At 34.3% G+C, this 13,163-nt stretch overlaps 1 protein-coding gene across 1 annotated transcript in view; it reads right to left on the bottom strand.

Annotated features, from left to right (window-relative positions):
• LPCAT2 (lysophosphatidylcholine acyltransferase 2) overlaps window positions 1-13,163 on the bottom strand; it is a 74,986-nt gene that overhangs the window by 38,185 nt on the left and 23,638 nt on the right. Inside the window, exons 4-8 of the mRNA XM_037815732.1 lie at window positions 12,569-12,681; window positions 10,632-10,692; window positions 9,694-9,752; window positions 8,311-8,345; window positions 5,410-5,464 (exon numbers count right to left, since the gene is read on the bottom strand). Of these exons, the coding sequence (XP_037671660.1) occupies window positions 5,410-5,464; window positions 8,311-8,345; window positions 9,694-9,752; window positions 10,632-10,692; window positions 12,569-12,681 (323 nt within the window). The remainder of the gene's footprint in view (window positions 1-5,409; window positions 5,465-8,310; window positions 8,346-9,693; window positions 9,753-10,631; window positions 10,693-12,568; window positions 12,682-13,163) is intronic.

Here is a 13,163-nt window from a genome sequence, read left to right as displayed (position 1 = left end):
CACCTAGCAGCTCTTACTTCTGCCACCTTCATGATGCCAATCACAAACCCTTGGTCACCCCTCCTGATGCTACTGTTAGAGACCAGAGGGATGCTAAAGAACATTACAAAACCCTGTCGACTGAGCCTACCTCAAATTCATGCTAACTTCCACAGAGGGTTCATAGCTGCTTGAAAATTATTTCAAGGTGACTATACTGCTTCCAAATATAATAGGTTTCTTCCTTTTGTTTTGTTCTGGCCTAAGATCTCCCTTTCTCTTTTTAACACATGCAGGTGTGTTCAACAATGTGATCTTAATATTGAGTTTATTTTCTTCATGTTTATGTGACAGAGAGGATCATGCTACCTAACTTCAACTGAAACCTCATGGCTGCTTGGCAGTCCTTTTTCTCAGTGACCTACTGCCATCATATTTCAGTGTTTAGAACACGTTCCATACTTCTCAAGTTGCAATCCCACTTTCATCTCATTCTCCCTGGCCTAATGGCACTTCACTTTTCAACTTTTGAAAGAAGTCAGCTTATCTGAATACTTCAGTTCTTTTTTCCATTGCATCTGAGACTGAGGCCACAGCTCCATTCTCCTCCCCACTTCAAGTATTCTCTAAATTCTCACCACACTCTACTCTGTACCATGCTATCCCAGATGGGGAGATTAATTGACATGTTTCCTGGTCTAACACCTCTTGTTTGTAGCTTTTGGTCCCAGAGCCTCCCACCTCCTCTGAGCCTTAAACTGCTCATAAGATAAAGTCAAAATTCCTCAGCCTGTTATTTAAGATTACCCATTATCCAGAGCTGGTCCTTTACATAAATGCTCAGTAACAGTAAAACTGGTTTATTCATTGTTTCCTGACCACATCAAGCACATTCCTTTCTGCTAAATAAATGATGATAAGAAGAAGGAAGACTGATAAATGATAATACTACAATCAATATCTTTTCTCTTTTCCTAGTAACTGAAAATGATTTTAAAATCTCAACCTTAACAAATGTACTTTCTAGTTCTTTCCATGATTCTTCTTTGAAATCTTCAAAGAGAGAAAACGCAAAAGAAGGATGATTTTTGTGAACAGCATTTCCTGCTTCCTTCCCCAAAGAACAAACATCTAGGTGACAAGGGAAATAAAAGTTAATGCTTAGTGAATGTTCCAGTTTGCTAATGCTGCTGTTAGCAAAATACCAGAAATGGACTGGCTTTTATAAAGGGGGTTTATTTGGTTACAAAGTTACAGTCTAAAGGCCATAAAGTGTTCAAGGTAAGGCATCAACAATAGGGTACCTTCACTGGAGAAAGGCCTTTGGCATCCAGAAAACCTGTTAGCTGGAAAGGTATGTGGCTGGCATCTGCTTGCTCCCAGGTTGTGTTTCAAAATAGTGTTCTCCAAAATGTCAGCATCAGCTTTTAACAGCCATCTTCAAAATGTGTCTTTAAGCTGCAGCAATGAGCTACTTCTGTCTGAGCGCTTATACAGGGCTCTAGTAAACTAATCAAGGCCCATGTTGAATGGGCGGGGCCACACCTCCATGGAAATTATCTAATCAGAGTTATCACCTACAGTTGGGTGGGTCACACCTCCATGGAAACAACCTAATCCAAAGGTTTCAACCTAATCAACACTAATACATCTGCCCCCACAAGACTACATCAAAGAACATGGTGTTTTGGGGGATATAATACATCCAAACTGGCACAGTGAACACTTACCATGTGCCAGCACATGCATAACCTTATTAAATCCTTACAACCCTATAAAATAGGTGCTATTAATTTCATTTTACCATTGTGAAAACAACAGGTTTAGAGAGGTTCAAGTAATTTGCTAAAGCATACACAGATAGTTAGTGTGAGAATTGGAATAAAAGCCCCAGCTAATACTCTTTTTTAAATTAAACTCCATTTCTCTACTACTGCTTTTAAAGCCCAGAATAAGTATATATGTGTGTGTGTATTTGCATGATCAAAAATTTTCTAAAAGGCCTATTTTAGATTAAATAATACAAATCTTTTTGTACATTTTGATATTTAAATATACTGTATAAATTACTTAAACTTTTCCTAAGTAATTGGCTCTTCGTAGATTTTAAAAGTGAAACATATCTATAAATGTTGATCATAACACTCATTATTAATTAAAATCCTTTCCTAAATTACAAGAAAAAAGTCTTGAGTTTTCTGAATGAAAAATAAACTCCCTTTCTATTACTTAAGTCAATGAATTGCCCTTCCATTAAGTATTTTAGGCCTAATGCTACCCATCATAAGCTCACTGTAAGTTCTGCAAAGGAATATTCCTAAGGCAAAATATTTCTACACACATACAGATAAATCATTTTTACATATCCATAATCTGCTGGATGGCTTTGAATGCACATACTTTGCATGCACATGAGATATATCCTGTGAAGAAGGAAAACTGTATAGTTGCTGTGAAAGCCACATTTCCATTCACATACACTAGCTGCTGCCCACATACTGTTATAGTCTGACTTAACATGTATTCTCTCTCTTGAGATAAAAAAGCAGGTTCTAAATTATGGCATATTTTGGTATATTTCCTACTATCTTGTCCCCTATGCCCCTAAGCCATATGTTTATAAAGGTATACTTACTAAGGAGCTGGCTGATAAAAGTGATCACTAAAAGACGCTTTACTATGCCACATTACCATTCAAAGAATAAACTGTCGATAGAACCATTCTATAGACACACATAACCTCATCACTGCTCAAGGCTGTCAAAGACCGATTGCAAAGGTCATAACATTTGGAACCTATTGTATTTTTAAGACTCAAGAGTCAAGAACATAATAGCCTTTTCAAAAATGTGTCTCTGTGTTGGGGAGACAAAGAGGAATGGGAAGAGGAGGTAAGGAAATATTACATTCATAGATTTTAGATATTTAATGCTGTGGTAATTAAAGAGTTTGCTAAGCATCATATTGTGGGGAGACTTGTGAAACTAAAGGATACAGCAGTCAACAGACTGAGATGTACTATGACTCAAAGAGCAAGAGTGTTCAAAAGGGCTCTTTGACAATCCACTCAAATTTCATTTTAAAAATCAGAAATAATGTCATATTCTTGAATAATACATTCTTGAATTGTTTACCTAATATTCAAGAAGTTCTAAAAATATGTTAAAATTAATAAGAGTTTCCATCAGTTGTAAAGAAACAGTAAAGGAGTACTTCAGAACAACCAAGAGCTTCAGAACCACCAAGACAATTAAAATTGGAGCAAAAAATAAATGAACTGAGACTGCTAAAGAAGATACATGTGGAGCAGCTCAAACTGAGCCTCCTCAGACATGGTGGTGAAGCTGCAGCCTCAGAGATAGTGCCCAGCTCCACAGAGCCTTGAGCCAAAAGTGCTACTGGGATCCATTTTTCAGCTACATTCAAATAGTGGGGAGTTGAAGTATTCAGAAATCTTAAAGTGGCTAGGACTCTCCTGCTGAATGGTAGCACCATAAATCTAAAGTAAATATCATTTAAAATAAGAATGCCAAAACTCAAGTTTACATATTTATATCCTCTTGTTCTGCACTACAGTTCTAATATGTTAACTCCTACAGCTGTGGCTATTTTAAACTGATTGAAAATCATTTTGTTTGTGAACAAAGGATACATTCTTTTCTTTGCCAGATAATATTACCCAAACATGTCTATGAACTGGCTGGAGAATGCAAATGTTGTAATTTAAAAAAAAAAAAGTAACGACCCGGAAAGGAAATGTGGTAACAGTGGTCAGGGCAAAAAATGAGGAATTTGCATACCTCTGTTGTAATGCAGTTTGACCACTGACACACATGATGTTAGACAAAAAAGTACATTTCATGGGCATTTCTCCATCTGTCTCTAGATCTTGTTTTAGCTGGAGAGGGCCAGATTTAAAGAAAGGAACACATATACACTAAACACACATATATGCACATACAGTATCTTCCAAATTTGCAGAGAAGAGAGAAGCCTGGCTGTTTTAAGTGTTGGTTTTTTTTTTTTTTAAGAGAAAGAAAACAGGGAAGCTATTAAATAAAAAAGAGCAGTAGTCAGAGTACTTAGAAATATATAATACAAGGCTTTCTGAATACATGCTATGGAACATGGTGGAACATGGGAGATATCCAGAGAGAAAGGGGTTCTGTAGTTCAAATACTTCAAAGGCCCTGAAAAGTCTTGAGAAAAGAAATCTGATTCATTTTTTCTTTACCCCAGTACTTCGTAAACTTATTAGGCCATGGATTAATTTTTCTGTTCTAGAAATACCCAAGTACATCCCCAAAACTAGTGTTTTTGACCACACTGAGAGATGCTGAGCTAATTTTAAAGGGGGAAATGGGGTGACATACAATTAATAAACAATATTTTCAAAGTAGTCAGAGAACATGCAAAACTCAAGACGTTTCACTGAAGTTAAACTCATTTTGAAAAATAATTTTACTACAACAGCAGTTAGTATTGCTGACAACCTCTAAATGGCTGAAGGTCTATACTATCCAACAAAGCAAAACAGTACTCTCGTGAATTAAATTCCACAGTCCTGTCATTTAGAACACTGATCTGTCCACTAAGGGCTCTGCGTTGTATATGTAAAAATAAGGTTTTCATTACACAATCCATGGATGCAATTAGAAAATACAGGCAAGTGTCTGGAGACTCCAACTCTGACCCTTTCTCTTCCAAGGCTACCTAGGGTATCACTAAAACCAACAAGATTCTGAATTCAAGAATCCATTATATATCACACCTAGAAACTAAGAACAGCTCTGTCATCAATCTAAAACCACCTTCAGAGTTTTATAAATCTGGTCAGCATTTTCGGAATTTTCTAATTACTTCAGCTACCCCCCTGTGCTAAAGACTCTGTCCTATGGATGATGATATGAGCTGTCTAGTGGACATGATTTCTTCAGGTTTTCCATCTACAGAGTGAATTCCATACTGACCTCTGTGTCTCTCCCCCAAGCCTCAAGTAGCATCTCTCAGATTTTACAGAGCCTGCTACTCAAGAAGTTGTGTGGCTCTATCAGCTACCGTGGCTCCTTTTGTCATGGTGTGAAAACATGAGGCAGGCAGAAGGCATATCATTCAATTTAGCAGAAGTCAGCATTAACAGGTGTTTTTTCAAAAAAAGGAAAAAAGATAGAAGCAGGTGATGCAGATGTGACTAGTCAGGGTGGTTACATGTTGGAAGTTCCCGAAAGTTAGAGGTGTTTCCTAACACAATTCTTAGGACTGGATATGACAGCCTGGATTAGACACACAATTTGTAAAAGAGCAGAGCTTATTTTGAAGGTGTTGGATTTAACTTCAAACCTTTCTTCATTTGGTCTCTCTAGACTATAAGTTCAAAATAAATGGAAAGACCAAATCCCAAGTTCCAAGGCTACATTTTGAACAACTTACCTCAACTTCCACTTTTGTGAAGGGCTGGCAGAAAGTAAGCACACAAAGCTGAATGCTGAAGAGAATAAGGAGAAGGCTGTCTTTATATGGTAATACAAGTGTCATGTAATACTATTAAATAATTCTTTTTTTGCATACTCTCCTCCCGCCGTGTCAAACTTCATACGTATTTTGGTTTTATAAATATCACACAAAAACTATAACACTCCTTGGGCTTAGACGACTATTCTTTATATTCAAAAGTTAAATCAATAAATGTAATACCAAATATGTATCTGTGAGTCAGAGCTACAGCTCAGCAGACTAAACCCCAAATTTGAAGTCTCCTTGAGAACACAGACTCAGGCCTAATTCCCTACAAAAACTACCCAAGGCTACATTTATATGTGTATATAGGAAAACTCCTGAGTAGAACATTACATTTTAAAACTCTTTTCTGATATTAAAAAACAATCATTGGACTTTCCTTAAGGGCAGAAACCTTATCATAATTGTCCCAGTTAGCAATAAATGTTTTAGTGATGGGGAAACTTTCTGTAAAGTTTCAAATTGCATTAAGAAGTCAGACAAAGGCTTTCTTTAAAGTGGTTAGCCAACACTTTCAAAAATAATTTTTGACATAGTTGTCCTACTTGTGGCCCTCCAGCACATATTTAGACTGTCTGGATAAGATTTCTATGGGATTTTTAGTTTAGCCTCATTTAGAGAGATGATCCAGAAATCAGGCAAACTGTATTAGACTACATGTTTAAGAAAAGAACCATTTTTTTTTTTTTTTGCTATTTAGAAATTAAAATATGATTTACTTAAGACAAGGAATTTAAGTATTAAAACAAGGAATTTAGTTACAAGAATGACTTTAGGCAATAGGTTTACCACTTCCATAATTACTATAAATTGTTAATATAAGTGTCACCAGAAAGGGAAAAGATCTTTTACTATCAACTCCTAGCAAAGACAATTCACATTACCCACAGTAAAGTGGTTTTTAATTGTTTAAATTGAGCAATGGAATTCAAATATTTGAATAGATGCATGTTCTGACTGGAAAATTCTGAATGCTATTAAAAAAAAATGAAATGACACAAAATCTCATTAAACCTGTCTTGTCCACACTACAGACAAACCAACAACACTTCTTAGATGGATACAAAATACCTTTTCCATAGCCACCCTTTCTCTAATGTTATTGCCTGACTACCCTCTCCCTTAGGATTGGTTTAAAATCTCATCTTTAGAATCTGAGTGTACATGACACGTGAGCAAGGGCAATTGACAAAACTGATTTAGAGGTAATAGACACAGTGTTAACAATAACATTAATTATATCATAAGAGAAAGGTGGAAATGAGATTTGCCACAGATAAGTGCAATGTGGTATTTGAACAAAAACAAAGTTGTGCCTTTTAAAGTTTTAAAGTTTGTAAGTCCTAAGAAATATCTGACTCTTAAAATATTTTTTCTCTTTCTTTTCCTGAATTTTCTCTTCTATTTCATTTTTCCTTTTATCACACCTCCTAGGTTATAAAGTTAGATTAACTAAACCACTCTATTTTCTATGCTAATCCCCCTTCCAGAAAAGCCTTCTCCTACTTGACCTTCATATTTACCTGGAATGCTGCCCAACTGAAAACATCATACTGATCACAGAGTGAACCCAAAGTCACTATCTCCACAAGGAATTTAACTTTCAAAAGCCCAAAGGATGACATGCCTCAGGAAATATAAATATGCTACCCACCCGATTTCAGGCACTGCTTTTTTCTAAAATAATCTCTAAAATACTACTTGTTTCTCCTAATCCTTCTCTTGTATAAAAGCTTAAAACAAGGAATTAAAATTCAATAATGGCATGACATATGTAATCTTTAATGAATGAATTGATTTCCTGAAGAGTTAAAGATAATATAATGTGTAGATATCCTTTACAATGTCTAGTCTCTATTTTGGGGGCTATTTGCTTAATTTCAACGACCAAGGATTGAAGCATAAATGCCTCACATGTATTAATGTTTATTCCATTGGCCCATCAGTTACCTATTTTATTTAAACTGATTTCAAAACAATTTACAATAAAAAAGTGGGGAAAATAAGTACATAATATTAAAAATAAATTCTAATTCTCAAAAGTTGGCTACATTGTCAAAAAGGCTTCTAAAGAAGAATACAATGCGTTTGAAGGCAAATGATGATTTACCTTTAAATATTTCCAAGTGGTTGTTAACCAGCAATCAATTATGTTATTTGAGCTCTGTGCATAACACAGTATCAAACCAGACTTACCCAGGGAGAACTAAACAAAGGATCTTCCTGAGCGAAAGTGAGATTCTACATGTTCTGTTCTTTTTAAAGGTTTACTTCACTTCAGCTTGCTTAATAGTGAAACTACATTCTCTTCTCTCAAATGCTTAGAAAAACTGCTGATCCCTATGCTTTTAAAATCCAAAAACAGAACTGAAAACTTACTTAGCTATTTTCTCAAATCGGACACACTATAATTACTTCAGGCCAGATGACTAAATGGCTCTGGACTGCTCAAACCAACATAGTTAAGTAATGATGGAGACACTAGATAATAAATCTGCAATGGAAATGAAACTACAAAATTAAAGCTAAGTATGATGCAAACAAGGCCACGGAATATTCCTTAAGAACTGGTAGAGAAACACTTAGACCCATTAAAACATGACAGGTGACTAGAATTCTGTACACGAAGACCCCAGGGTTTAATGGGTAAGTTAGTGATACACTCATGCTGAGACTTACGAGTTACATGATTTAAGACGAGCAGTCTTTACTTCTACAAAATCAAGATTTTTTATTTTAAAAGAAGAAATAATTCTTCCTCTTCTTCACTGAAATAAAATTTAAATTAACTAAAAATAGACATAAGCAACTTACAAGGTATATCCCTGCCATGTCCAGGTTACAGTATCCTACAATAAAAAAGTACATAAAATGTTAGCCCAGCGAAAAACTACCCAAAAAACCCCAAAGATCTATTTTAATATTTGTATTCATATACTTTGTCCTGAAATTAAAAGCAATATGCTTAAAAGCAAAACAAACATATTATTATTATTAAATAACAGTGAATTAATCTATGAATACTTGGCTTATTTATATCCTTTAGTCACCACCAATTTTTTCTTTTATGGAAATAAGTTGCTCTAAATTTTTAAAAACTGTTATGCATGCTTAGCTATTTTTCTCCTAACATGAACATACCTGGATAATTAATGTACTCACAAAAAAAACAGAATCAATTAATTCTACCCCCCTAAAAAGGGTTATTTGGGAAGAACGATTAAAGTAGTAGTGCATAGTGAAAGAATTTGAATATGTGATAAATTCAAACCTACAGGCAAAGGCACAATGAACAAAAATGTGATGGATTTTAATTCCTATTTTTATTAAAGAGGTCCAGGCTTACGAAACCGGCCACTGAATAGAAAGTTGAATTGATCAAGAATTCTTAATCTTAAATATGATGGATAATTAATAATTACCTCCTGCCTCTTAATGTAAATTCCCTAGTAAAGAAAGTTCTTTTCAGAGCAAAACACCCACCAAGAAAAAACAAAAACAAACAAAAACAAACAAAAAACTTTCTTTAGGAAATTGGTGGCAGAATCAATATTCAGAATACAAAAATGTACTCAGCACTTTGGATGACTGTATGGTATGTGAATATATCTCAATAAATTGAATAAAAAATTAAAAAAAAAAAATGTACTCAGCTGGAAAGGAAAGAGAGACTATTCCCTGAGCCAACTCTGAACTTTATATACTATGATAAGTTCTTTTCAGATATTTCCTTATTTAGTTAAGCTAGTAAGTACTGAGCCAGTAATTAAGCACCAAGCCTCCTCCAATTCATCCAGCTACTTCAATCCTTTTCTGTCAGTAATGATCATTGAACCAAGAAAAGTTTCCTCCTGGGCTAAATGAAAAATACAAATTTATGCAAGTGTTCTAATGTCCAGTCTAATGACACTCTGAATCTAAAATTTAATCGTATCACCACAGTGATAATAGAATAGAGGCTAAGGAAATATCTTCCTGAATCTTAGTAACAGCAAAACAGTATTAAATGTTGCTATCAAGAAATATATGCCTATCTTGTATATTTTTAAAAACTAAATGTGGCAAACAAAATGGTTCTACTCATCTGCTTCCACCATTTATGTATTCATACCTTTACTCAAATATTAAAAGGGGCCTTTAGGAATAGTGCTATTTGGAATGTCTGGCATTTCTTCCATATTAAAATATGATGCTTACCAGCTTGTTTGGGTATCTGAGGAGTATTGGTTGCACTGGAACTCCTGGAATGAAGGCTCCTAAAACCACATTGAAATCTTATAATATACTCTTTATACAAATAAAGGTTTTACAAAAAAGAAAAAAAAATAGCAATAAATAGTATAAATAAAATAAATATTTTAAGAGCAGACATAAAAGAAACCATTTGTTGAACATTGGTAAATCCCTAGTGATTATCCAAAGAAGATTATCCAGATTCAGAATTATTTAAACAAAATATTAAATGCCATGCTTAAGTCACTTAAAATATTTATTTATACTTCCCACTTGTTTTCATTTCTCAAATACCTATTATTGAACAGGACTAAGAAAAAGTATTGACAAAATCAAGGCAAAGAGAAGATAAGAAGAAAATCTAGATAACCCAAAGGCTTAAAACAAAGACTACCAGTTTTGCTAGAAATGAGTCAGAACTTTAGCTCTGAGCATTCTAGCAGCCAATTCAAAAACATAACAAACATTTTCATAACAAACAGTTATGAAAGCTGCATTCAAGAGTTCTTAATGTTATAAAAAGAGTGAAGCTTAGAAAGCATTTGAAAGCATTATAAAGATAATGAAATAGACTTTCTAGTTGATGAAGTAGGACCTCAGATGTTTGCAAGGGTACCCTTGGAGGAAAAAAAAAGTCTGTCAGTGGTTTCTGCTCACACACACACACACACACACACAGGTGTGCATGTGTACACACGGAGAAAATACTCCAAGGGAGATAAGGTTTTGATATCAAAAGAGAAAGTAAAGATGTGACTTCTGTAGGTTCACATTAAAAACTTTTTATCAAAAAATAAGGGATATCCAGAGCATCCTAAAGAATTATTTCATGTACTATTGTCAAATCATCTAAGAAATCTTCCATAGTACTTTGTCATAATACATAATTTAATTTCTCTCACCTGGTTTAAAAGTAATCAAACAGGAACGATTAGTACAAGTACCTTCTGGGAAAACTAGTATCTTGGGAGAAAAGGAACATATTTAATATTTCAATCTCACTAATAGATTACCTCTTTACTCACTTTCTGATGCCGCAAATAGCTGCCAATTCTTAAAAAAACAAATAAAATGAAATAAAAGGCTAGCACTTGATTCTAATGAAAGCTAGAATCAGATTATTCAGTTTTCCTCTAAAAGAAGTATACTCTGATCATTAAGATACTATAAAATGGATTTAAGTTCTGAACAGAGACTATATTTAATAAATGTTTCTTAATAATGATACTAATCTGAATAAACTTCAAAGACGATGGAGGCTGTAAATCAAGGTCGAAGTGTACATTACTTAATATTGAATTCTTTCTTCTGGTGGTATACCTCCTTAACGAAATTATTCCCTACTTCTTTGCTTCAGTTTTCCCATTAAATGATATTCACTCCACAACATATAGATCAGGGCTATCTTGAAGACAAAGGAAGAAATGCTCACAATACACTTCAACGCTTACGTGAATTAGTTGACCTATGGAATAAATACAACTTATCCTTTTTTGAGGAAGTGTTTTAGCTTTTAATGTACTTCTTTATGTTTTCCATGTGAAAGATCTGCAGTATAGTTTCCCCAGTAACTGAATAAAACAGCAGCTTGGTTTTCTGAAGTTTTTAGAATTTAGCAATGAGTAAATTATTACATACATAAAATTTAAAAAGAAAATCCCTGTGTACAGAAGAGAGTCATGTGTATTTTATAATAATTAAAGAAGGAACCATTATAAGGCTATATTGCCAAAATAACAGGTTATGTGTAAAATAAAAATTATGAATAGGCATAATTCCATCCTCCAATTTAAAAAATCATGGGTTTTTTTTACAATAGGATACAGTATCAAATATTATTCAACTGCAGAAATTCTATTAGCTACACTATTGACAATGAATGAATATAGAGTGAATCATAAAATCTCAGAGCTACAAGGGGCATCAAAAGTCACCTAACATCACTAATGTTTGAATTCTTTTTACAATATCCCCACCAAGTGGTTGCTTAGCCAATTCCAAAAAAGGAATCCAAATAGAGAATCAAGATATTCTCTTCAAGATGAAGATATTCTCCTTCAAGATGAGCAAAAGAGGTGAAAACTTTCTACTTGTTATCTCCCTCCTACCAATCCTAGATATCCTTGAGTTCAAAGAGAAAAATCAAACCCTTATTCTCAATGCCAGCTCTTCCCCCAGTAATTCCTTCAATCATTCCTCACTTGCTTTGGTTTTTAAAACCTCCTACTTGGTCATACTCCTCTTGATTGTTTAACATTTACAGGTCATCGTGGGTGGCCAGACCACTGGAGGATCATTAGCTGCACTACAGACCACTGATTTTCAATCAGGCAAAGTAGAGGAAGAGTTTGTCAGAATTACCCATGTGGCTTTCTTTGTGCAATAAATGCTGTCCTTCCTTCACCCTTAAAATTCTTGGCACTCCAGAGGAAAGAGAGTGGTGAGACGGCACAGTTTGAAAAAGTTCTACAGGTGATTCTGATATGCCCCCTGAATTGGAAAGCACTATCTAAATATGCTTCGATAAAATAAAAGATTGTAATCACTTTTTCAGCAAACCTACCATGCTGTTGGGTATATTTGAGCTTCAGTATTTCATCTTTAAAATGATAGATTCAGAGTTAGAGACTTCTTTTAAAAATGACACAAAGTAAAACTTGGTTCCGAGTTTGGAGAATTAAAAGAATAATAGATTCAAGTCCATGGAGTATCTCATGGAGAGGAAGACTTACTACTAAGTACTTCATTCGGCATCTATTATGCTAAAGACATCTAGACACTTACAACTTACAAGAAATCAACCCACAATACATTTAAATGAACATCTACTGTGTTTTACCTGGGGCCATTCCCCTCCTGATGTTGCTCGCTTTATTATTTCATTTATTGTGGTTTTTCGAGAATCTGGATCTATGCGGGACACCAACACTGGTTGCACAGCCCGTAATAGTCCTTTAAAACAAAGGAAAAGTCACAATCTTTTTTTTGTCTAAAGCTACCAGAGCAATGGTACTGGATAAACCATAAATCAATTTTTATGGAAAACTTAAAGGATAGCAAATCAAAAAGAACAATGGAAAACAACAAAAATATCTCCAATTCAAAGTTCACTAGAATCTAGCTTTAGCTTTCAGTTTCAAAAGGAGAAGTGGATATTTATACTTACAAATATTTCACTGATTTAACGGAAGTAGGTAGCAAGTACATGAATAAAGCAAATGCACTTTTTTCCCTAAAGGTCTTCTTCCTTGATTGACACTAAACTTTTGGAATATACTACAAGATTATCTTACTTTATTGTAGGAATATCTCAAAAACTGATTATGTGAATTCACATTCAGATAACAAGTGGGCAATTATTACTCATTTTTCTAAAATTTTCAGCACAGTAGTCTTCTAAATAGCTTGCTTCCTGGAACATGCAAAATAAGCCT

Source organism: Choloepus didactylus, chromosome 22 (genome assembly GCF_015220235.1).
Source record: "Choloepus didactylus isolate mChoDid1 chromosome 22, mChoDid1.pri, whole genome shotgun sequence".
NCBI lineage: Eukaryota > Metazoa > Chordata > Mammalia > Pilosa > Megalonychidae > Choloepus > Choloepus didactylus.
Note: the sequence above shows the minus strand (reverse complement) of the source record. Positions and strands in the feature narration are given on the sequence as shown.